The sequence below is a fragment of the Cimex lectularius genome, unplaced genomic scaffold (assembly GCF_000648675.2).
Source record: "Cimex lectularius strain Harlan isolate CLEC.00 unplaced genomic scaffold, Clec_2.1 scaffold378, whole genome shotgun sequence".
NCBI lineage: Eukaryota > Metazoa > Arthropoda > Insecta > Hemiptera > Cimicidae > Cimex > Cimex lectularius.
The window spans coordinates 147,281-173,747 of record NW_019392932.1 but is presented as its reverse complement, the minus strand read 5'-3'; the positions used below and the strand labels follow the sequence as shown (position 1 = coordinate 173,747).

The following is a 26,467-nucleotide window of genomic DNA, read 5'->3' as shown; positions in this document are numbered from 1 at the left end:
TCGAGACTGTTCCATAACCACTAATGGCACCTATCAGGTGTCGTGGTAACTACCTACAGGTGGTAACCACACTGCCCATTTTTGTTTTTTTTAGCTTCTCGCCATCTTCTCTACTACGTCGGTGTAAGCACAAACATTGTGCATGCAAATATTGCAAAAAGTAAAAGAATATATAGAAAACTAAAAATCTTGAAACGTGTCTCACAGACCAAAAATGGCACATATAGGCAGACGAAATTGATTGGCACTCCACAGACCTTAAGAGGAAATCTTACAATAATAGGTGATATAAAATAATATAATTCATTCTGTATATGCCATATAGATGTTGTTTTTTTTCTACACAAGTCAATACATAATGGCCAGCACTGTTCACACAACACATGTTAACAGAAACCTGCCAAAGCTGGCACTTGATGAGGGATTAAAAGGTGAGGAAGTCTCGAGGACATCATCATTTAAGGTGATGGGAAAGTTGAAAAAGCTTGGGTGAGGGTTAGAATGGATCGAAAGCTTAGAGTGGAAATTTTAAAAATGAGATTGGATCTGTTCATTGAGGTCAGTGACATAAGGAGCTTTCTCATGAACACTCTGCATAAATGTCTTGAAGAGAAAAGCAAATTCAGTTGCTACTGCCAAGCTTTTGACATATTTAACTATACAAAAAAATCTTAAATTACAGATTGACATTTTTAAGTTTTTTACAGGCGATCTCAAATTTCCTTGAAAACCGACTCAGTCCTAACATTGCCCAGGGCTTGAAACAGATATCAAATTGTTAAAATAGGCTGAAAAATTGGCAGTAACAACTGAGTGTTTTTTTCTTGAAAACCATACCTTCATCGAGAGTGTTCGTGAGTGAAAATGTTGTTGACAAACTATGTAAGGATCTCTGACAATTTGTCTGAGGACTTTTGATTAGAAGGACTGAATGGCGCTTGGCGGAACCCCACAGTTCCACTCCATCCAGAGTGGTCACAGTAATAGTAGAGTGAAATCTTGAAGTTCAAAAAAATTTCAGTCCTAAAAGTTTTTACATTTGTCCAAGTCTTCTATGAAGTTGTCTTAAGTCTTGTGTAAGGATTCTAGATCTAGTCCTAAGTATCTGACTTGAGTGGAAATCAGTAGCTCTTTATTTAAAATATAAATATTAAAATTAAAACAATTCTTTGGTTTCAGCTTCAGAATGAATAGGTAGATTTTGAGTAAATTAACATGGATTAAGTTAGGCTTACTTTTAGGTTAGGTCCGTGTTTTTCTATGACTTCGACAACATCCTCTTGAAAGACAGATTTTAATCCATGTGTACATATTTAGGATATAGTGTTTCTAGAAGATTATCAAATTTTTTTGTAAATAAGAATTTATCTGTGTTTTTTGGCTAGATACACTATTTTTTCATGTTACAGGGAGTGCACATGGGGTTGAGTTAGGTTATAGATAAAGGACAAGTTAATAGAAATGGTGAATGATGGATTGAGTGCGATATTCAATCCTTTTTTAAAAAGATAGTTCTTACTCACATTAAGTTGTTTTCCAACGATCCTGATTTTGAGCGCTTAGCTCATCGTCAGGTTGTAGAAATCCTTCAAAAAAAAAAAAGGAGGGCCAAGTTAGGTTATATACCCATGATTCAATATTTTTCTATGAAGGAGTGAAAACATGCAAGTGCAAAGTATGAGTTTAACTTTAAAAATTGTTATTATTTTTATGGGATAAAAAAGTAGAGGAGTAAAAATGTATATACTTTATTGCAATATCATTTTTTTTACAACTTGGTTGTATCAGTATATCAAAAATAGATTTTTGGCACTTATATTATGAAGATTCAACAATATCCTGTAGACTTTCATATTCTGCAAAGTAGTTTCTTAAAAATCTGTGGGCAAAACAAAATAAAGGATTATATAAAATTACGGCTATATGTTGTTTTATTACGAGTCAACCGACCACAGCTATGAGAATTCCTTCCTCAGTACTTTAGCTATTGTGTTCAATTGGATGTTTGATGTTCCTTCGTAGATTGTACCAATTTTGGCGTCTCTGTAATATTTCTCCTGTGGGAAATCCGTCGTGAAACCGACACCGCCCATCCAGTCAATACATTTTCTGGTTACATGGTGAGCCACCTCTGAAGAAATAAAAAAAATCAATTTTATAGCTTGTTATTTAATGAACTTTACATGTTTTTATCCAATATTTATCCCCGGAAAAGGGGAAAGAGGAAGGAGCCCAGGAAGAAAAGGATTCAGAAACCTGTGGTAGGAAGAATGTCTGTGCATGGAGTCACATGAGATCCCTGGAGAGCCAAAGATAAAAATGTACAAAAATAAATAAATAATAATAGTTAGGCATTAAGCTCATCTCCAGTGAGTCCCTGTACACAACATGCATAATCGTAGTGGTGGGGAATAAAGGAGAAAAGAAGTTTACACATTACTAAAGGGGAGACTGGCTCAGACTCTCAGAGCTGATGGAGGGTGGAAAAATAGCGACAGGAAATATAGGGCTTCCCTAAAAACAATCCCAAGGTTCTTGACTGTGGGACAAAAGGACATAGGGTGATTGTTAATGGTAAATGGAAAAAAAAGGACTGAATCCAAACACAACAGCCTTTCTACATTCAAGTTAACCCATTTTAGTACTTCTGAATTCTAACAATTTCAACTTGCATCAACAATAAATTTGGAAATCATCTTAGGACTAATTTTCCTATTTAGGAAAGTCAAGTAACAACCAAAATGGAAAGTGACATTGAGCCTTGATGGACTGCGGAGCTTTTATTGTAAATCTTTGAAAATGGTCTGTACTCTTAACAGAAAGAATGGAAACAGTAGTGGAACATGATTTAAGTTCATTGTTAATATTATAACATAAGTCATACCTGAGGCGTAATACTTGGCCATAGATGCTTCTTTCATAAATGGTTTGCCTGCTTGTTGGAGTCGGGCTGCATTATAAACCAATAGCCTAGCTGCTTCGATTGTCACGGCGACATCACTTATTTGATGTTGCATACCCTAAAATACACCAAATTATAGCTATAAGCATATCACATGTATGAACTAAAACTCTCACATATTTTATGCTAATGTTATTAATCCAATCACAAGTTTGTCCCTGATCACCCTGGATTTTTTTTTTACTTTCCTCAGTGCCTTGTGCTATTCTCAAACTCATGGTGTGAGAATTGTCTTACCAAAGTGGTTGTAATGGGCTAGTGCCTCACTTTTGTACTCTCGTGTTCCTTCACCTTCCTATCTGAAAGATTTGCGAATCTCTTAGCTTGCTTAATGACTGGTGCTTTGGTCCAGTGCTTGAGTTTTCTTTCTCAAGCCATTTTCCAGCTCCCACTTTCGCTCACTCTTCGGTGTACCTAGTTGTGGTTCTGGTTCCATGGTTAAGCCACCCCTTTTTATGCTAGTTGGTCAGCCCGTTTATTTCTTGCTAAACCTTCATTTCCCCGAGCCCACCTCAAGGTAATCTTGTAATCTCCTAGGTTCATTAGGCAATTTACACAGCTTATAGCTAAAAGCGTAAGCACTTAGCACTTTTATAGCAGCCAGACTTTCTAAAAGATCCTTACACCCTTCATTTTCTTCTTTACCAAATTCTGTACACAGAGTTGGATTGTACACAGCTTTGAAGATAGTTGAAACCAGTGCAAGGAGTTTTGCTAGTGCATAATTCAGCATTTTTGCCACCCTGTATGTTTAAGCATAAAAAAAATCTTCTTTTCTACCAACCGCTTAAGATGGAAAACTACTGGAATAGTCTGGAAAACAAAACTAGGAAGAATAGGCAAACCAGGATGACCATGAACAACACGACAACACATTCTTCATTTCTCTGACCTCAGCACAATTTGAAACAAACAAAAAACTCAACATGTTTGTAATTTAAGTACAAATACATTTATCTTCATGGTTATGTTAAGGTTAGGCTTAGGGAAGGTTAGGGTTATAGAAGGTAGAGGTTAGGATATATCCATGACTTGAAATTTTTCAATGTAGGGAAGTGGGAGTTATATTTCTATTTTTATGCTATTATTCCATCAAAATGATCAAAAATTAATTCTTAAAAGTTCCAGATAAAACAAAATATGTTTGTAATCATGTTAATCTTAGGGAAGTTTGGGTTATAGAAAAATTAAACTTTAGGTTGCACATCGATGATTCCATGTTTTTCTGTGGACCAAGGAAAATATGTGAGTTTTTCTATTTTTATATTGTTATGCAGTCAGAATGGTCAAAAATTACATCTTACAAGTTGCAGATAAAACAAAATAGGTTTTTGATCATAATTATTGTCATTTTTTTTTTGTATGCTGAAAGGTTCATGCACTCATTTTTCATGTAGGCCCATTTGACAAATAAAAAATAAAAAGATGTGTTATAGATGTAATTTGCTTACTTGATTTTCAAAAATAGGTGTACCGAACTGTTTTCTTTCCAAAGTGTATGGTATTGTCGCATCAAAACATCCTTGCATTAGCCCCAACATTTGTGCTCCGATTCCGATTCGGCCTTCATTTAAAAAAGCAGCTGCGTATTTGTAACCTTTTCCAAATTCTCCTAATATGTTCTCCTTGGGGACCTGCATCAAATTATCATGTAATCGTGCGTCAGTGTACAGTTATAATTTTACCTGCTTACTTTGACACCATCAAAATGCAGCATACAGGTCCCTGACGCTTTGATTCCTAGCTTCTTTTCCAATTTCCCAATAGTGAAACCAGGCATGTCTTTTTCGACTATGAAGCATGTGATTCCACGGTGACCCTGTGTACAAAAGTTTTTAGTAAAATTGGTTTCATAAAGGCAATTTTTTAATATACTTTTGATGGGTCCGCATTTGCCATGACGATGAATATTTCTGCGTAGTCTGAATTTGAAATCCACATTTTTGATCCTGTTAAAAGGTAGTGGTCGCCATCTTCTTTGGCGACTGTTTTTAGAGCAAATGCATCTGAGCCAGAAAGTGGTTCAGTCAAACAAAAACTTCCAACCTTACAGAAAACATTTTACAATACAAAATTGTATCGTCAAAAACATTTAACACTCACAGTGTCTGTTGCAAGTCTGGTCAAATATTTCTCTTTTTGTTCTGGGGTGCCTAACTTTATAATTAAGCTGTTAATTAAAGTATTCTGTAAAGCCACAAGAAGTGCTAATGCGGGGTCGGCCTTTGCTATTTCTTCTATAACAAGGATTGTAGAAAAGAACGATGCTTCAGTCCCACCATATTCCGAGCTGATTTCTACTCCCATAAGCTTAAAAGATAAAAAATGTAATTCAAAATTGTGACACTTGTAAGCATAAATATTTTGCAGTATTATAGTTAAAAACAATTGGTTAATATCATTTAAAAGGTTTTCTTAACAAGGAAATCACGTTAGCTTTAGACACACTATTATTTATTCAAATTTAATTCAACAGTAAATTAATTACAATATAATGAAAGATAACAAGGTCAAACAATCATCATTATATATTTAAAGAAAAAAAGAGTATATTCACATTTTGCTGTTTATTTCAAACTATAAGTATTTTTACCATTGTATTTCTTGCAACTTATTGATTGTGATGTAAACCAAATTAAACGAGATTAGCAATTTTAATCAAATTTATTTAATTATGATGGCTTGATTCAAAATTCACCAAAACACCAGAATGTCATTTAATATAAACCATCATAATTAAATATCTTTTATATTAAAACTCATGAATTTCTTATCTCATTTAATTTGTTTACATTAAAATAATAATGATAATACCAATAAATATACATATAATTTGAAATAAACAACAAAATACGAGTTGTCGGTTTTTTGTCTTCAAGGGAAGTAACATCCCTCTTACAATTTTATTAATTGAAATTATGTTAGTAATCACTCGTACAGAAGTATCAAGTAAAAAATAGATATTGTTAGAATGCCAAATGGTTTTAGCCAGTGAAAAATAAAACCAAAACAGGTTTGAACTCACGTTTATTTATAATGTTTCTGAGCTAATGGATGTTTGACTGTAATAACAAAAATAAATCTTTTACTGAAAAGTGGGCTTGAAAATCAGACAACTATCTGCATAGAAAATTAGGAATTTTTTTATTCCATAGAAGACAAATGAGGAAAATAAATATGTACAAAAGAAATCACTTAGTATAATAACTTGGGGAAAAAAATTAATACTAACTCCATTTTCAAACAATCCCTGAACAATTTCTGGTAGAAACCTTCCATCATCATCCATCTGCTTTACAACTGGAGTTATTTTCTCTGTAGCGAATCTAGAAACTAAATTGATTGCAAAAAACAGAATTTAACCTGGTTTATTTTTTTAAATGCATAAAAATGTATAGCATTAAAATTAATTGTTGCTGTTTGATATGGTGAATAATCTCAGGCAACCAAAGGTAAAAACGACTACAATTTTGTATAGGAAAAAAGAATCAATGCAAATGTTCTATTCTATGTATAAATATATACCTGTGTCTTTCATCATAAGTTCCTCGTCTGTTAGAGTTGTCAAAGGTGGAGGGAATTCACTGACACTCGACATTTTCGCTACCGTTTTGAGCATATTAGTAGAATTGTGGTTTGCTAACCTTAGTCCACATCTTGCTACCTGAAACAGTATACAAAATAATATAAATACTTGATTATTATTATTATTAATTTATTTATTTACACCTGCACCAATTGCTGTACTTAATTAAATTTGATAGTAGTATTATTGTATTACTCATTTGTAGCCACTGTTGTGTATTACCGCAACAGAATTGTAAAAGTGGGTGAGTTCAGCTACAAGCTTTTTTAGGTAGGTTCAAATGTTTTTGCAATGATTAGGTCAAAACCGGAGCGTTCTTTAGTGGCAAATAAATAAACATAAAACACAAATCAAATTTATTACCCCTGTTTTTGTTTTTACTCTATACTATTATTTTATTATTTTTACTATACTTTTACTCTATACTCTATACTTTTTTTTACTCTATACGGTACTGATAGATATATCGTTGTGTGTTCCCACTTGTGTATATTGAGAGTGAATTTATTTATTAGTATGATTGTGTAGCGTGGGAGAGTTGATGGTGGAATAGGAATATAATCTGTGTAAAAAGTGATGGAGGAATATGGGATATGCATCACGAGTGAAAGGTATGTTTCTAATGTGTAAAGGTATGTTAATAATAACATTATTATAATAATGTTAAGAGCAAGTGGATTTAGATTTAAAAACTGATGTATTGGGGGACAAAACAGACAGCCCCTGGATTTTAACTTATGTGGTCACACAGATAAAACCAAGGTCTTTCCTTGAACTGCCAAAACCCAAGGCGGGTGATTCTCGTGTCTTGCCAGCAAATTGATTGTAAAATGCACAAAAGCAGGAATTGCTGGTTATCTGTAAGATGTCGTAGGTACATAGGTTTGTCATAGGTACATAGGTTCAACTTATTACAGATGGACAAAATTGTACACATACAATAATTGACTAGTTGACAACCTGAGGTACCAACAATAGGCTAACAGTTTAGAATATCCATTTACTACACAAATGGCTACAAATTAAAAAAAAAGACGTTTGAGAATGGAACATATTGTCCTATCCAAATCACTGGGCTTTGTTCATTTTTTAATTTTTTATCTTTCCTGCTTCTCACATTCATTATGAGCTATTGTGTTTCTCAATTAAATTCCAATCTTTGAATTGTAACTAATATAGGATTAGCATAAATGGAGATTTAGAAACCAATAATTCAGTGACAGAACATCCATTGAAACATATTATTAAACTTTTATCACTCATACTTAGGTCGCATCTAATAAAAACACTATTGATTAGACACACATCCATAATTAAATCTAAATAATTAGGCAAATGAGTGACCACGTAGAAATCATTAAGAATATGTTTTATCTGATATTACCAGAATGTACCAAACGAACAAACACTACAGGAAAACTCATACCCAACCATATTAGCTTTATTTTATTCTTTAATTTTATTAGTAATTTTTAAACTCTTATACTTTACATTTTAAATAGTTGAGTTTGTATAATGGGATAATATCATATAATTATTCATACAGTCTTAATTAGCCGTGTGAAAGCAGTTGTATAGTTGAATGCCAACTTGAGTCCTAATTCGAATTAGTAACTCTCTATTTTGTGAATTAATTGATACAAGTCTGTAAATAGCATTTCTAATTAATACTTAATAATTACGGGTGAACACCCATAGAATTTGTATTTATAAATTTTAGATTAGGGTAATTGTTATTGATACAGTGATATTTGTGTGCGGGATAAATGTTCCTTTCAGTTATTTTTCTTATGTTTTAAGTATCACTGTTTATTATTTAAACAAATAAAAGTGATTTATTTAATATTAATTAATTTAATATTATATTAATTTTAAAGTAAAATAAATAGAAATAGAGTTGATAATGGGTGTCTGCAAGTCAGTGAACTCATATGCTGAATCACCGAAACTTGTGTCACTTATTGGGCCTGTCTTCACTCACAAATTTGTGAAATTCCTCAAATGTGTTTCGTTATTGCACCATCATCAGTGAGAAACTGAGAAAGAATAAACAGTTCCTGGTGGTTCAGCATGAAATAGAAATAGGTTGCTTGGATGGACTCTCATCTTTCTGCTTTGAATGTCAATGTATGTTTTGCTCGTGGCATAAGGGCTATGCTTGAAAAAAAAATTCAATAAGTCAGAACAAGATACATACTTGAATTGACTGATTCTTTCAGTATGATCATCCATCCTAGAAAAGGAATTTGACTGGATCTTTCTTTACCCTGTAGTTGTTGTTTATAAGGAAGAAGTAATTTTTAGAAGTTTGGTTGGGTGTCACGGACATATTATGATCAATTAAGTAGACTATTTCCCATAGTAGGATTCGAACTTCGAACCGCTACATAGCAAATAGGAGTCCATCCCCTTAACCACTAGTGCCATGTTGTCCTCTTTAATACGTAAGTACTATTAGGTCTATTAATCAATAAAAATTGTACTAATATTTAATTTTATATGCATGGAATTTGATAGCATTAGGGTACAGCCTGAAGTCCATAGGTTCAAATCCCATTTAAACTTTTTAATTTTATATACACAAAATCTATCTCAAATTTTGTGTGTATAAAATTAAAAATGTATAAAAATATTAAAAATAAATGAAACAAATAAATATAATAACCATTTCTTAATGTTTATTAATTAATAAATAATTACTGTACATTAAAATATAGTAACAACCATATTTGTGAGGTGGTGTGATGATTAGAATATGTCATGAGATCTAGATGACATTTTGATCTAAAAACCAGTGGTGATAATCAATTTGGAAGGTTTTTTTTCATTTTTGACCCTGAATTAAACTTTAATGTGTGTATTAATTATTTTTAATATAGTAAATAAATTAACATGAATATATTAAAATGTAGTAAACACCTTAAAATCATTCTCCAGTTTTAATTGGTTGGACTGCTAAGAATGGTTAGTGTTATCGTTATAGTGGAATAGTTAAGAAAGCTTTTTATATACATCTGCTGTAAAATTGAATTATGAGAATATGCTCATTAGATAGTGAGCTAATGAGCGTGTATCGATAATTGTATCAAATATGATCATAGCATGATATCATAGTAAGATAAAAATAATTAATTTTATCGCTTTTGGCACTATGATAGTATTAATTCAGGTTTTGTGAATCTAAGTGATAATATGTACATTTAAAACTGGCCATCTTCATAGATAAATGCCATCTTCATTTTACAGAAAAGCAATTAATTATTGATAGTCTTACTCACCCTACCTTTTAACGTAACACCCATGTTCACTCACCAGTAAAGTGAAAATGGTAAAAATACATTTCCACGTTAAAAAAAGAAAATAATTTTTTCATCTACAAATTTAAATGTACATGAGTATTGTATATAAATTTTCTTACGGGTTGAACATAGTATTAAAAGAAACTCTCTAGATTAATATGAAAGAAATAAAATCTCAAAACTGTGTGTGTAAATAATACTGTCCAAAGTGTAATTTTAATGGCAGTTTCAGGGCTGCTGGGAAACTAATGTGGTCATTGCCGGCCAATTTCTTTCATGTTTTTCCTGGGAATGACCAATTAATTTGTAGGAAACTTCTCTATTCACGCTAATAAATTACATTCACCACCAGAATTCATTCACACCACCCCAGAGTAGTTGCTATTCCTTGGAGTGATCGAGGGAAAAAATCTTTCCATTATGCTAATAAATTACAGTCACTACCAGAATTCATTCCTACCACCCCAGAGTAGTCAATATTCCTTGGAGCAATCAAGGGAAGACGTCTTTCCATTATGCTATTAAATTAAATTCACACACCAAAATTCATTCACAACATCTCAGAATATTTGATAGAATTCTAGAGAGAATTCTAGAACAGAATATGAATCTACTTGCACACTAAAAAATTAATTTCACTTAGGGCACACATACAAGAAATGTTTCTCATTCACCCTTTTCCTTCAAACCAATAAATACAGACATGCAATATATCATAACATTCGTGCTCAAGTACTCGATGTTCCTCGGAGATCAAGGTGTCTAAAGTAAAAGTATAAATAAAAAAAGTATAATATAATAAATAAAACTGTTATTATGTTAATGGAAAATGAAAAATCAATCTTTGTTTTAAAATTTAAAAAAACTTGTGGACATGCCAATACTAATAACAGTAGTCTCTAAGAATGGTTCATCCTAAAAGGTAAACAAAACAAAACAAAAATATTACAAACCATTCAAAGCTGTCTTTATTATCTCTGATTTACAAAAAAAAACCTTATCTCAAGAAAAAAAATGCTAGGTTTAATATATGGGAGAAGTGATATAACATTCATATCATATCAAATTGTGCAATACTATCAGATAGTAGGATTGGTTAAATTTTTGATTTAAACGTTATAAATACGTCAAAAGCAATTATGTCATCACTAGCTCTGCCCCTTTTTAATCGATATTTAACAAAGATCACATTGCATATGTCAAGATTTTATAAATGATTCCCCTATAAATGATAATTGGATAATCAATTAACAATCAATAATTCATTTTTTAACCATGTGGTAAATTTACGAAAAACAAAATCAAGTGCAGTGACAGTTTGAGCCAAAAATATATTTCAAACTTCAGTTTTTCTGCAGATTAGTTTGAACCGCAATATATAATATGGTGATTAAGTATGCAGTTCTTTTTTAATCCAGTGGATTATTAGTAATTTTTTTTAAATTGTGTAAATTGCAGAAGACAAATAAATCAATAAATAATTTAATATTAACCTAGTCGTATTTTAAACAACTTCAACAACTCTCTTGTGCAATACCACCACTAACATAAAGCAGTCATACATATCAACTCGCTGTTGATCGGAAAAATGTGCTCTTCGGTTCATTTTGAAGCGAGTTTGACAAACAATGACAGAATTATTAATGTTTAATTTAGCGAAGAAGCAAATTATTGAAGTTAAAAGCGAAACAAACGAAATACGTTTTTTCAAACTTTTTGCCATAACTTTGTCATTTTTTGACCAATTTAAAATCCGATTGCACCATTGTTTTCAGCGTAAAAAATCCTTTAAAACGATGTGTCAGGATGTATAGGGTTGTATTTTAAATTTTGATGTTGAACTGGGCCTGAGGTACCCTGTATAATTTTTCTTAAAAAAAAGTGGTAAAAATCTGAAACTAGACTAAAAAATATTAAACATTTTTGTATAGCGTTATTGGTTCAAGAGAAATTCAGCTGGGCCATCTAAAAAGGACACCCTGTACAATATATAATAAGATATAAATAAAGTATTTATCTGCCTATATTTTTTTCGGGCTGTAAACATAAATTTTCGCGTTACCGGGATGTGCACGCGGGTTAGTATTAGGTTAGGAAAGGTTAGGGGCGTGATGGGTTAGGGTAGGAACGGGCTTTGTTACGATTTGGGCAACGACCTTTGACAGACGGACCTTTTAAGTTCATGCCAACATAGATATGCATTTGTAGTCGATCATCAAATTTTCTGTAAACAAAGTATTTAATTATCCATTTATACGTTTTTGGGCTGTACACCTACATTTTCACATGAAGTGCGTGCGCTGTGGCTAGGTTTAGGGATGTGGATTGTGGACAGGCTAGGTTAGGTTTTTATATTCGGGTTTTATAAAAAAAAGTTCAATTGCTGTCACGTTACTCATTACTTTAGCCGAAATAATGAAAATAAAATAATCCGAATAATTCGGATGAAATACGACTATATTGGCCAAGAGACAAAATAATAATTCTTTCTTAAGCTTAACAATTAACTTATGTAGTGGCAGTATGAGATTCTATATTATTGGAGTGGAATGAGTCAGTTGAGAATGGATTTAATACAAAAAATATAGAGAAATACCTATACAAAAACATATAAGGTAGATACAATATAATGGTACAATAGGTAAAATATAATGTCAATCGGAAATACCTTCAGCTGTTGAAAAATGTCGATATTATAATACAATATAATTTATCTTCGTTTTCTTCAAATTAATTCAGCTGCACTGGCTTTTATTTATTTTTTATTGTTTACCCATTGAAGTTGCAAGATCAAGTATGTCCGTATAAACAATCTAAAAAAATCCCTAACCATAGCTGAAAATTATGTAAATATAACACAAATCCAAAATATCTCGATTTGCCATGAAAAAATCCTATAAACAGGATAATATGGAATTTTACTGACGTCGTTTAAAATAGATTAGTCGTTTTTCACCTAGACAGGTAAACGATTTGTCTCGGCAGACATTTCTAAATGATAAAATTATACAGATTCTTTAAACCCTTCTGGCAAAGAGGTTCAATTTTTTTTAAACAGTAAACCAGCCTAGTTATAATTTAATATATGTCCCTTTTACCATTTGAGAATCAGTGATTTTTAGAAACCATAAAAGTGGTTTGAAAGACAAAAAGCAAATTTACTTTCAGTACATCCATGTTCTTCGAATATTACGGATATGTACGCTACAGATAAGGGCGAATGATAGCAGATATTACGACACTGATTTTCCATTCTCCATATGCTCTAAAAATATGTAATTGGTTGGTGCAAAATTAATGCAGGTTTTGAAAATTTGTTTTATTTTCGCAGGTGCTTGTCATGTAAACAAAGTTAAATCCTCAAATCTAATTTATGGATTATAATAAATAGTTTTAACTGTTATCTTTTATACAAAACATTTTAGTTTATTTAAATTAATTATTCTTTTTATGAAAGGTCTTGGTTGATATGAAAAAGTTAGCGTCTCGAGCGGGATTAGAACCCACGACATTCGGCTTAATACGCCCCTGCTTTAACCAGTTGAGCTATCGTGACTTCGATACAGTCGTCGTTGGTTCGAATCCCGCTCGCACTAGCTTTTTCATATCAACCAAGACCTTACATAAAAAGAATAATTAATCGAATTCTCGTCTACAGACTTCCACTTTTTTAGGTTTTTTGATCGCTTCTGGAGGAATAGATTTTTTAAAGAACGCGGTGAAGCAGAAAACGCATTACAAGAATTTATTGTAAGCCGAAATAAAGATTTTTATCTCAGCGGAATAAAAGCGGTTATTACACGTAGCCAAAGAAAATATTCGAATACATTTTCTTTATTTGATCAAAATTAAAAATAGTTTTAACCGCCTTTTCAAAACGTGCATTATTTTTGCACCATCCCAATACATTAATGAGTGCCGTTTTTCAATGGGCTAGCGAGACGCACACACATCCAATACCTAACACCATCATTACGGAGAAACGACGCGCGAAAGCCAAGTGGCACCGTCTAACTCAGAAGTGGACTAGTGACCCTGAGAAAAGAAACAAAATGACCCACGTTCAGACCACGAAGGACAAATCTCTTCCGACAACAATACAAAGAATACTATCCTACAAATCAGTTTTTTCCTCGCTTCGTCCAGATTCACTCATCCTGACCTGAACGATCCCGACTTCACTAGAACCACAGAAGATGGTTTCTCGCGGTATGGAAGCTTAAGAGAGCGTTGTTATATACATGAAAATATTCGGCGAAACAGTTCACAAAGCCGTTTACCCTGACAACATGGGCCTCACCCGACACTCTGAGAGAACACATCCTAGTTTAGAAGAAATGATCGGTAAAGACCAAAATACGGTTCATCACCATAAACACAGAAAAATCTTAATGCTTTTTTCTTTACCCTTTAAGCCTGTCGAGTGATGAACCTGTAGATTGTTCGTTTCCGACCTGGTCCTACACTCGCTGTTTTGTCAAACGCGTTTCATCTTCTCGTCATCTTCAGCAGACTAAGTTGATCGTCAACGACGAAACTACTTAGTGTCATAAGCTTAAGACACAACTTTACCTACCGACCTACCGACCAAGAAGGCAATAATAGAATATAAATAAGAAAATGTTAAGATAATAAATTTTGTAGTACATAATACCAACCAGTTCAAATCAGACACCCAATCTTAGAAATATGATCCCGGAAACATTCTTTGCAACATCCTATAAAGTCTCATCGGACTATAAGGCACTACTCACACGGGGATACTCAAATGTAGGATACGAGGAAACTGAGATACAGAGTCTTGGAGACTCGAGACTCTGGTTGCTCGTTATGCTCATACGTCTACTACTGAAGTTGCGAGTTTCCATCAGTAGGTATTCAGTTCCCTGCCTTTATCCAGTGCAATAAAATGTCTAGTGATTCTAATAGTGATAATGATATTATTATCCAGTGCTATTATCACTGCAACGAAACATAAATTGTATACTATTTGTTGCTGCAAAAGAATTGCAGGAATCAGATTCAAAATTCCTCGCATTATACAGAATGAGAAAGGACACGTACCGAAAACATTATATAACATTGGAAATTTTTCAGCTTCACCCACAAAATTCAAATTAAACGCTTCACTCATCGTACTAAGGTGTAGGAAACTACGGAACTGAGCTACTAGGAGACCAGCATGTCAGTCTCATAGTCTCTGAGTAGCGCCGTTGCCAAGTCTCCACTACTGGAATATCTCCGTCTGAGTGGCGCTACGTACTTACACATGACGCGTCTCTTTGTTTACGAGTATCCCAGTCGTTCCGAGATTTGAGTGAGTAGTGTCTAAACGAGAGGAAGAACACAGGAGAGCATCAGATACAATGATATGGTATACAGATGGCTCCGAAACAAATGAAGGAACTAGATCGGGCATTTTCTGTACAAGCCCAAACCATTAGTAGTACACTAGGTCTTTCAAGCACAAATACATCCCATCAATGTATGTGCCCTGGAAAATCTTAAAAGAGGTCACACTGGCAAAACATCCTCATAAGATCTGATAGCCAAGTAGCCATTTAAGCATTAGCGTGTAAAAGAATCACATCAAAATTAGTCAGTGAATGCATCCAAAATCTCCAAAACCTGGGGAAACACAACAACCTGATGATATCTTGGGTGCCAGGGCACAGAGGAATTTTGAGTAACGAGAAAGCAGACTGGCCAGAGAGAATCTGCAGAACCATACATAGGCCCGAACCTATACTTGGGGTAACAAAAACAAATATAGAATCCTCCATCGTAGAATGGATCCAAACAAAACAAAAGGAGAAGTGGATAAACTCTAGCGGCGCTAGACACAGTAAACTTTGATGAAACAACCCTCACCAAGACTGGCAAAAATGCAAAATCACTGCTGCGTTTGGAGAGAGCTAAACTCAGAGGAGTGGTAGGAGGACAACTATCCGGTCACTGGCATCTGAGAAAACATCTTCACTACATGGGCATATACAGCGAGATCCCATCTGCAAATTATGTAACGACGACGAGGAAACAGCCACCCATATCATCTTCGAATGCGAAGAACAATGGAAATTTAACTTAACATACGACAAACTTTGGGAATGAAATTGTATCAGCGATTGTCAATGTACTGATACTTCTATGGAGAAGGATTGAGTCTTTTGCATAGAACTAAGGAACTAGGAAAGTACAATAAGTCAGAAGGCAGCAGTGCCTGGGGAGCACAAACCCCGCTTCCTAGTATCCTTATCACCATACCATACCATAAATTCCTCCACACACTCCCCCCTGGTGTCATCGCGCCTACTTCTACTGTGCCACCATGGGGAATGTGCATTAACATCTGCCCCAATGATGATCCTTCCTTCTCTATTCCTATTATAGCTTTCTCCAGCATTTCCACGTGTTCTGTGGTAGGCTGCCTACATTGGAAGTACGTACTGGCGTACTACCGACGCCAAGACTGGTATCGTTACTATCGCCCGACTAATCCTCCATCATCAACAAATAAACTAAATGAACCTTTCCTTCAGCTCAAATAAAATTAACGTCTCCTTGCTCGGGCTCATTAAAATAAATCAAAATAATTCTCCTGGTGGCGTCAACACATACCATAACAGGCCAGTTCAATACCCAAGTTGTTAAACTATGAAGGTAAAAAAAAACATAAAAGCAGCTAGGTATATTATATCAAAATAAATAGTGTGTATAAGCATAAAATGTTGGAAAACACCGAGCAGTATCATTTCATTTCACCCTTGTCAGCATACTCGTTTCCCCACTATTTTAACTGACGTTCTGTCACGACCAGCTCTCGTCTTGAAAAACTTTACCAAGTCTATTTTACATGTTTTTGTATTATTAATTATTTTTTATAATTTAATTTAGCAAAAAAGCTGAGAATTGTAAATTCATGCTTGTTCATAAGGAAAGGCTTCACAGATCATAATGAAAAATGTTTTCTTAATGTAATTTGTGACTGAGTGACTTAGGAAAGTAGTTTGAAATATTTTTTTTACCAAGAAACTAAGTAGATATTCGTTTCCTCCATCTCAAAAAACCCTGAATATAAATTTTTGAGAAAATCAAAAAGTATTTTTTTCTCTCAAAATGTTCGCCTTGTTGAAAAATAAATACATATTTGTATTTTCCCAACAATTTGTATTCGGGGGTTTTTCGCGATGCAAAAAAGTAATATTGTCGTTGTTTCTTGATTCTGATTTATTTTCTCGAAAATCACAAAAACTTTTCAAAGATTTAGAATCTTATAAGCAATGGCACAAACCAGGCTTCTTGAAATAATCCAGAAGCGGAGATAAAAATTTAAATATGTGAAGAGCTTTTACTGATTTTATGCTTATTTTTCTAACTTATAATGACATAAAATCAAAAATTGTTGACATAATCTAAAAAAGAGAATTACCATCATCCAACAGTCGTTTTATCGTTAACTTTGGAAAACATCCACAGGAGTTATGAATTTTTGAAAGTGGAATACCAGATATCAAATAAAAGAAATTTGCCCCCGGTTAATCGAGCACAAAATAAGTATTTTTTGACTTTATAAATATTCATATTTTTAGGTTTTAAAGAGTGCTTCAAACGAATCCGAGATTGTTTTTCAAAAAATATGTTCTCCCTACGTTACTTGAATCGTCTTTTTGTATTTTTTTATATCTAATTTCATTTAATAGATCTTCAGTTTTATTTTATTATCGTATATAGGTTCAAAGGCAAATGCAGCTTACCAACGGTTGTAATACCGTTTAATTTGGATAAAATTCAGAGGAGTTTTTGACTGAGAGCCCAAGGAGCAAAAGATTTTTTTAAAATAATTTTCTTAAATATAATAAACTGTTGTGCATGTATTTCAAGGTTATCATATATCAGTAGATTTTTTGTTATGGAGGATAGTATTAAATAAGATTAGATACAGAAAAAGCAATAAAAACGAAAAGACGCTTTTAGTAAAGTAAGTCAAAAAATTTCGTGTCTGAAAAAACGGATTCGGATTCATTTTAAACACCATTTAAAACCCTTGAAAACAAACTCTTACAGCAAACAAAAGAAGACGTTTTCCAGCTGGACCTGGGAGGGGCAATTGTTTTTCTTCGGTGCCTGGTGTACCAATTAAAAAATTCATAACTCCTCTGGATTTTACCAAATTTATCGTTTGTACAAATCGGTCAAGCGGACCACGAAACTAGTGAAGTTTATACAAATGTTGCAAAGAGGAAAGATTAAGTCAACGATAAATTTAATGTCGTTATATGTGAGAAAAATAATAATAATATCGACACAAACTCCGCAAATTGTAAAGTATTATAATGTCCTACTTTCTGCCATCAAGTGTAGTTTACGGGGTTCTAAAAACCTGCAAAGTTTCCTCAAGATTGGTGGAGTAGTTTCAAAGTTTTTGATATTTTGTGGGTTTAAAAAAAATCGCCATACGAAGTGAACAATTTCGTTTTTCTCTTCTTCCGATATTGCTAAGGGTTTTGCAATTTTTTTAGTATTTCACCCTTTTCAACACAATTTATTATTTATTATTAACGTTTTTTGCGAAATTTTATCTGCCAACTTAGGAGATTCATAGAAACAAGACTTTAAAATTGACTGTTGATTTTTTTTGTGATATGAATTGGTTACTGTCGCAAAAGGGAAACACATACGTCAAAAAATATTTATTAAAAAAAACACAAGTCATCCGAGTTAAATGGATCCTAGGATAATCGAACTCCGAATAATAGAAGTTCTACTGTATGTATCTCAATAGCGTATTTTTTAAGAATGCGAATATCAAAAATTCATATTAACATTTATATATCTTAACTGGGGGAAGCCAAGGTTTTTGTTTATCGAAAAAACCAGTTCGGAAATTGCATTGGATAAGGCTGACATCCTCTGAAGATGGCGCATTGTCTCACCAATAAACACAGCTAGCATGAACCTCGAACATTTCCAGCCGTTGCCATCCCAGTGATTGAGATTGATCAAATTATCAATTAAAAAATCCTTAATAGTAATATATTAAAAGAACAACAGACAATTTTTGTCGAAATTTTGTTTTATTTTCCTGCTAAGAATTTCTTAGAAAACACTGAAAACTGTTGAAAGCATAAATTCATCAGCAATTTTGCTGTTCATAAAGAAGACACAGCTTTCGTCCTAATTTCAAAACTGAAAAAGGATAAACTTAAAAAAATGCGTTTTTAAAAGTTTAACTTGCTTAATTTTTTTAAAAAAATAAATACTATTTAAAACTTGACAATATCATGACTTAATTATCATGAGGTTAAACCATTTTTCAAGGTTAGCAGTCAAAAATACTGTTCTTCTGTGTCCAAAAATTTAAAACAAAATTAGTTTTTTCTCCTGTTAGCATTGATTATAGTTGTGAATTCATACAAACGCTAATATCCAACGTGCTTCGAATAGTCGTTTTGGGCTAATTTGTCAAACCTCACTGAAATGTGAAAAAATTAAAATACAACTTGAAATATAGTTGTAGATTTGTCTAATCTTTTAACTTTTTGTTGGCATATTTTCGGTGCGCGTAGTCTCGCTGTTCTTTTAAACATATCATTTGGTGTGATTTTATTAAGATTTTGACAATAATCAAACAAAATATCAAATCCAAACTCATAAAATTCGTATTATTATTATTATTATTTCACAAAAGTTTATATGTTTTTACTGTTTTATATTTTATCAACGGTGTGAATCTCGGTAAGTGTTAAAAGGGAAAATTTTCACATCTGAAACCGTAACATTTGACATAATCAGGGTAATAAATTATAAAATTACTTCTGACGAGCCTTGAATAATTAACCCACGTCTATATATAAATTTTTAACCTTGGATTAAACAAATTACGTAAGCTCACATTTTACATTTTTTATCTTTTAACTTTCTTATTTTCATGTTTTTGTTCCAACCAATCATTTCTTCAAAAAATGTTATGTTTTTAACTAAATTTTGGTGTTTTTCGTCCCTTTAAGATTTCAAATTTGGAAAAAATTAAAATCTTATCAACGGAAACGGTATTCGTTGTTACTAAATGAGTAGATCACATTTAAAAAATGTTCTACCAGTTATTATTATTTTAATATATCTTTAAAGTATGCTCCTTTGCGATGGAACCTACACATATATATTTTTTTAAATTGATTAAAATTTTATATTTATTAAAATATATTATTTTAAATTTACGTAAACCATATTTTATTCGTTACGTTAGGGCTTATTTCTAGACCACAATAGTATTTAAAAGACCAACCTATAAGTTCACGTGGCAGACTTCACAATTTAAGGGTTAAAGTGCAGCGAAATCGCCAGTAATTTTTAAACAGGGCAAAGCCACAATAACTGACCATTAATGCACTTCATATTTATCTAGAAATTATAAAAAACTATACTTTGCTAACTGAAAAATTTCCCCTTCGCGGAAATAGGAAATACGTGTTCGGATTAGGCGGATAGTCGGTTTACGGGAATCCTCTATATAATAAAAAAAATATATTTAGCATTGTATAAATTCACTATATTTTGATATATTAATAATATATTTATAGTACATATATACAGTGTAGGTTTTTTTTAATTAGGGCAAAATAGAAGAATCTTTTTTTTTCTCATTTTCGCAACGTAGCAACATTTGTGCCATATCCATTCCAAAATTTCATCTCTGAAAATATAATTTACTTATAACGAATAATATAAAATTCGACGCAATAAATTTGTTATAAAATTCGTTTTTAATACATTATAATATTTTAATTTAATACATATTACATAATTTATACCTATTTTTTATGATTTATACAATTAAATTAACATATTTGGAAAAATAGCAACAATGCACGTGGTTCTCGACTTGATGGAGGTTACATATTTGAACTGTTACCCTTGTGGTTTTTCAATTTTACCGCGCGCAGTAGCAAACTAGGTTCAACAACCCCGAATACAAATTTTTGTGATAATCAAAAAATGCTTTTTTTTCTCTAATTATTCGCTGGCCATATGCTTCCGATTTTTTCAAAAATCGTAAAATGCCAATAACCTTGAAACAACTCTCTTGGGGAAACTTTACAGGTTTTCAGAACCCCATAAACTTAATGGCACATACTAGAACTTTAAAAAAAAATATAACTACGGATAAAGAATAAAACATTTGTGAAGTCTTTGCCGATCAGAAAAGTTCTCAGTTCTCCTTGTGGTGTTTATATTGGCATTATTCTAATTTTACAGAGCGAAGAAGGAAAGTAGGTTGAAATATTTTTGTACCAAGAAACAAAGTTTATATTTGTAGGAGAATAAATTTGAAAATTGCGCCAAGGTGACGTCAGACTGTGACGTACTTAAATCTGTTGGTCACTTCTAAGAAGGTTATTGGTTACAAGTGCTTATGTAGAGAGAAAATAAAGAGCATGTGTTTAAAAACGAAAAGTCTACGGTTTCTTTATCCGATCCAATCCTGAAAAGGCCCTACATATTCAATTTTTTCACCTCAAAAAACCCCTGTCTACAAATTTTAGGCTAGATAATTTTTTCTCTCTCAAATTGTTCGCCTTGTGCAATTGCCATTTTTTTTCGAAAAAAACAAATTGCTATAACAATCTTGAGGAAACTTTACAGGTTTCTAGAACCCCTTAAACTACACCTAATGGCACAATCTTTGTAAAAAAATTTAGAATCCGGGTTAAAAATAAAACGTTTGAAAACTTTTGTTGATTTCATTCTTATTTTTCTCATTTATAATGACATAAAATCCAACCACTGTTGACACAGTCTAAAAGAAGAGATCTTCCACTTTGCAAAGGTTGTAAAAGCGTTAAATTTGGACAAAAATCCAGATGACGTATGAATTTTTTAATTGGACCCCAGGACACCGAAGTAAATTTTTTTACCACTGGCTCATCTAGCTCAAAATGTCTATTTTTCGTTTAATATAAAAATTTGTATTCAAGGGCTTTAATTACTAATTGTTTTGATTACTTTGCTAAATATTTTTGGAAACAAAACTTTTTTCAATGTGTTAAATTGTGCATTAAACGAATCAAAACCTTTTTTCTCACAAACATTACAACTTTTTATCTGTATAAATTCGCAACGGTCCCAGCGATCTTGAGGAAACTTTAAAGATTTTTAGAAACCCATAAATTACAAAAAAAAAAAAATTAAAAACATTTGTAGATTTTGTAGATTCTATCCTCATTTTCCTCACGTATAATGATATAAAATCAAATCTTTGTAAGCATAATCTAATAAGCAAAATCAGTAAAGTGTTAGCGTCTTTTCGTTTTGGTAACTTTTTATAATATATCCTATGGATTTACTGAAATATTTTTTTTAACCAAGAAACAAACGTTTTTCCGACCTCGAAAAACCCCGAATGCAAATTTTTGTCAAAATCCATAATGTTTTATTTCCCCCCAAATTTTTCTCCTCCTTTGGCCTCCGTTTTTATTTTCTCGAAAGATCACAAAAATGAAAATCACTTTGCAACGAACGTACCAATTTTGAGTAAAGTTTTATTTTTACAAGGATTTAGAAATTTATATACAACACATAATGGGTTTAGTCTTAAGAATTAACCAACTTGGACTTAGTAACAAATAAGAAGCGGAGATTTAAAAAAAAAATTGCGAACTTTTGTCATTTTATTGTTGTATTTTTTTAATTTGATTAAATCTAACCATTGTTGAGATAATCTAAAAGAAGAGAAATTAAGCGCTCGAACTGTTGTAATAACGTTGAATTAGGATAAAATCCACAGAGTTATGAATTTTTTATGTGAATCATCGGACATAGGAGACAAAAATATTTGACAAATTGTCTACTTGTTGTTTGCTATAAAAATTTGTAGATTTAAATATTTTAAATCGTGCTTAAAACGAATTCAAATTTGTTCAAAAAAAAATTTGGCCTACTTTATTGATAGCGTCTTTTTGTTTTTGTTTAACTTTTCCTATGTCCAACAGTAGGTTCATTTAATAAGATCCTTCATATTATTTTCTTATCCTACGTAAAACTCTATTTATATAGAATAACAATCTATAATAGAAAAAATATCATGACAGCTCAAGTGGTTAGAGCAGCTGAGTATTGAGCCGAAGGTCGCGTGGGTTCGAATCCCGCTCGTGACACTAACTTTTTCATCTCGATCGAGATCTTAGGAAAAAGAATAATTAATGAAATGCATGCAGAACACGGGCAGAATAATATATTTTAAAAAGTGTTTCTGTTTATCGTGTACATTTACTAATTGTTTTAATTACTTTGTTAAATATTTTACAAAAGAGAACCTTTTTCAATGTGGCTTGGGAATGTTTTTATATCATTTCTGATAGCCATGCTCCAAGGTGATCTGCTCGTTGTGTAAAAACAAATATTTACCAAGCGAAAATCTTTGATATTCATAAATTGTATACTGTAGGCCTTCCTTAAAAATGTTATTTTGAAGCGTGAATTCTTCTTAAAAATACGCCTGCGTTTTTATTTGGGATTAACGAAATATGCGAGAGAAAAGAAAGGATTAAGGAATGATTTATCAAGAGATTTTTTTTTTGCGTTGTACACACGAACTTGTTATTTGTCTTTACTTAAGGATGACTATGTATTTCTAGCCTTGAAAAATTTAGACATTTGTTAATCCGTCCAATTAGCTGGTTTTATTTATTTAATTTTTGTGTTAAATCCTTTTCAATCGATAAACTGCTGACAGTGAATTAAACAAGCAATCTGCATGTAATCGTATTTGCAAGGCACGTATGCGTGACCTATTATATTCCCTTTGAAGAGAACAAAAGCCCTGAGAATTCCGTCTGAAAAGACTTGAAGAAATTTTTCTTAAAGTTTCCGTGTAGTTTTCTGTTTTAGGCCCTGTAGGACAAAGGACCCTAAGAAACTAGCGTTGATATCACTTGAAATATACCACGAATTTGTCTGAACAGTGAAAATTAAAAAAAAATGTTTTTGTGATGTTTTTTGCTTCTTTAAATTTTAATCAAATATGCTGGTGTTTAGTTTTAAATTAAATTTTTGATACCACGAGAAAAAAATGGCGATTGGGTTAACAATGTAATTTTTTTAAAGTGAATGCTGAATTATTTTAAAAATAAATCGAGAAGAATTTAAAATTTGGCGAAAATCGTTCCAGAAGGCAAGAAAAAACTGCTGTACAATTTTTGCCAAAAGACGTTGCAAAAAATATTTTATATAATTTTTTTCAAGGCTAATAAAAAAAAGAAAAAAAAAAGCAAAAATTAAAATAAAATAAAACGCACCTTAAACAAAGAATACATAGCTGTTGGTCTGAGGTGAGAGAACAGACAGAAGACGCAGTTGGAAAAAAACTGAAAGCCTAGGCGGATGAGGATTGAGGAGGAGGGACGGACAGAAAGGCAAAACGGGGGTCCCTGCCAATTTCTCTCCTTGAATCAATTAATTGTTATTATGTAACGAGGCAAAACCGGTTTATCGATAGATATCTCGATACAAAGTTGAAGTTTAAAGAGCTACGTGGATCGATTCTAAACTTCAATTCACGGAAGACGGAAGAATGCACAGCCTGAGCTGGAAAATAAATTTCTATACCTCTTTGAATACTCAGACGTGCTGTCATGAGTTGATTTTTGCCTGGAAAATAAATTTTTTACCAATTAAAAAAATATATATTGAAACTTTATCGATTCTGTCGAAATCATCCTGTAGGCATACACAGTTGAATAAAAAGAAAAAGAAGGAATAAAGGTGTTTGTCCTTTCTAAGGTCAACTGGAAATCACTGTGTTGTTGGTTCAACCATCATAAGGGCAAACTGAAATATATTTTCTTATTATTCTTTTGGTTTTGTTTGCATTTCCGTTTTTTTTCTTTTTTTTTTCTTATTGCCTTTTAAGATGTTCCACTACCTTCCAAAAATGTCACTTTACGCTCATAAAATATATATAGTTTTAATTAAAAATGGTTGAGCTGAAATTTTGATGGATTTAGATTTATTCATATTTTTTATACCAAAGATAGGTGGTACCAAATCTTCTAGGATGATGGGTCTTTCCTATTTAGAGAAAATGAGAATATTCCCAGATTGACTGAATTTTTTTTAAAACCGATTGTACATAAACAGTAAAGCAGGGATTGTCTAAAACGAATTTGATGCAAGGATGCTTACATATTTTATAATCTGTGGTATGGGTGTACTTAATTGAGGGACCAATATCAGTCTGCCCAGTTAGAAATGGGATAATATCTTCCCTCAGCAGGTTTTTCTTGCTGAAATAAGAGGCTATTATGTCTCCGAGTTGTGGACATACACCTCTGAAATGATAACACTCCTCTCTTACTTTTAAATTTCAGAGTGAGCACATTTCAATATTCGAGTCCTTTTCCAACCATGGCTTGTAATTCAGATAGAGTAATTACCCTGGAGTTTAAGAAACCCTCTTAACTAAACCAGATTACCATTTATTATCTTCTTTATAACCTGTCATAATTGTCTAAGTCGTTGCACACTGCATACACTCTTCATGATAAATGCTACTTACTTTGGAGCACTCCATACAGACATATATTCTGAAGTTCTTAGTCAATTACAAGAATATTTTTGGGGCAGTGGTATCCACTCTTTGAACCAGGTTTTCTTTTATCGTATTTGAAGCACAGAAATTTTGGGGAAATAGAAATCTTGAAGAGATAGAGACTTTTATTAGGCTATATGAAAACAAGGGAGAAAAGGCAATGAAGTGTATTGTAGTGTGTTTTTTATTCATATAAATAGAATTATATATTTCTCTAATAATAGAAATATATTGATAAATATATTTTTTTTAAATTTGCAATAGGGCTTGGCCCCAAGAGGAGTAGGTATAAAGGAAAAGTATATAAGAGAGAAGAAAGAAGGAATAGCAACAAGATCATGTTGCTGTTTGATCAAATCAAGGATTGTTTGCAAAAAATTTGAAAGTTTCATCCCTAAAAGCTCGAAGGGAGTGGGCTGACCTAATATGTTGCGGAAGGGAATTCCACAGATGCACCCCAGCAACTCTAAATGAATCATTCATAGATTTGGATCTATGACACAATCTTTTTATAATATTTATAAACTATGAGAACAATTACAATAGAATATAATGAATAAGTATGATGGGCAGGGCTTACTTTTTATTTTAAATAAGTAAATAAGAATTTATGGCAAACATCTAAACTGTTCAAAAATGAATACGGATATTTGTAGTTTATTCTTATTCTATTAATTTTAATTAAAATAACCAATATATTCTTGTTAGTAGGATAAAACAAAATAAAAAATACAAATCAAAAACTAAGAAATGTTAATCCTCATTTATTAATGGGTTTACTTATAGTAAACATGAAGGTTACTCATTTTGTAAAAATACACCTTTTCTTATATTTTCTCCATTTTAACCTACTTGTATTCTCTTTAAGAATGGAAAGACACCATCTTGAACCCGAAGTTCACAATATTATTGTGAAAATGAGTTATCAAGGTCACCGGAAAGTGGATATTGCAGAGGCAGTTGGTGTTTGTCAGAGCATGCTCTTGTGGGCTTTAGCTCGATTCTGAGAGACTGAAGGTGCCAATAGGAACCCT

General features: G+C 32.3%; 1 protein-coding gene across 3 annotated transcripts; it reads right to left on the bottom strand.

Moving 5' to 3' along the window:
- Nucleotides 1-1,732: 1,732 nt before the first annotated feature.
- Nucleotides 1,733-24,263, bottom strand: LOC106664106 (short/branched chain specific acyl-CoA dehydrogenase, mitochondrial). Of its 3 annotated transcripts, none has more exons than XM_014389525.2 (10): nt 24,142-24,262; nt 6,488-6,626; nt 6,195-6,295; nt 5,066-5,272; nt 4,838-5,008; nt 4,656-4,781; nt 4,414-4,596; nt 2,885-3,020; nt 1,951-2,131; nt 1,733-1,879 (listed from the first exon to the last, which is right to left on the bottom strand). In XM_014389525.2, exons 1-9 carry the CDS (start codon nt 24,157-24,159, stop codon nt 1,956-1,958), a joined length of 1,257 nt encoding a protein of 418 aa, XP_014245011.1. In that variant the 5' UTR covers nt 24,160-24,262; the 3' UTR covers nt 1,733-1,879; nt 1,951-1,955. The 3 variants fall into 3 exon arrangements, with proteins under 3 accessions (XP_014245011.1, XP_014245013.1, XP_014245012.1); XM_014389527.2 differs by having other exon boundaries at nt 1,760-1,879; nt 6,195-6,288; nt 24,142-24,263; XM_014389526.2 differs by having other exon boundaries at nt 1,760-1,879; nt 1,954-2,131.
- Between the last annotated feature and the right edge of the window lie 2,204 nt (nt 24,264-26,467).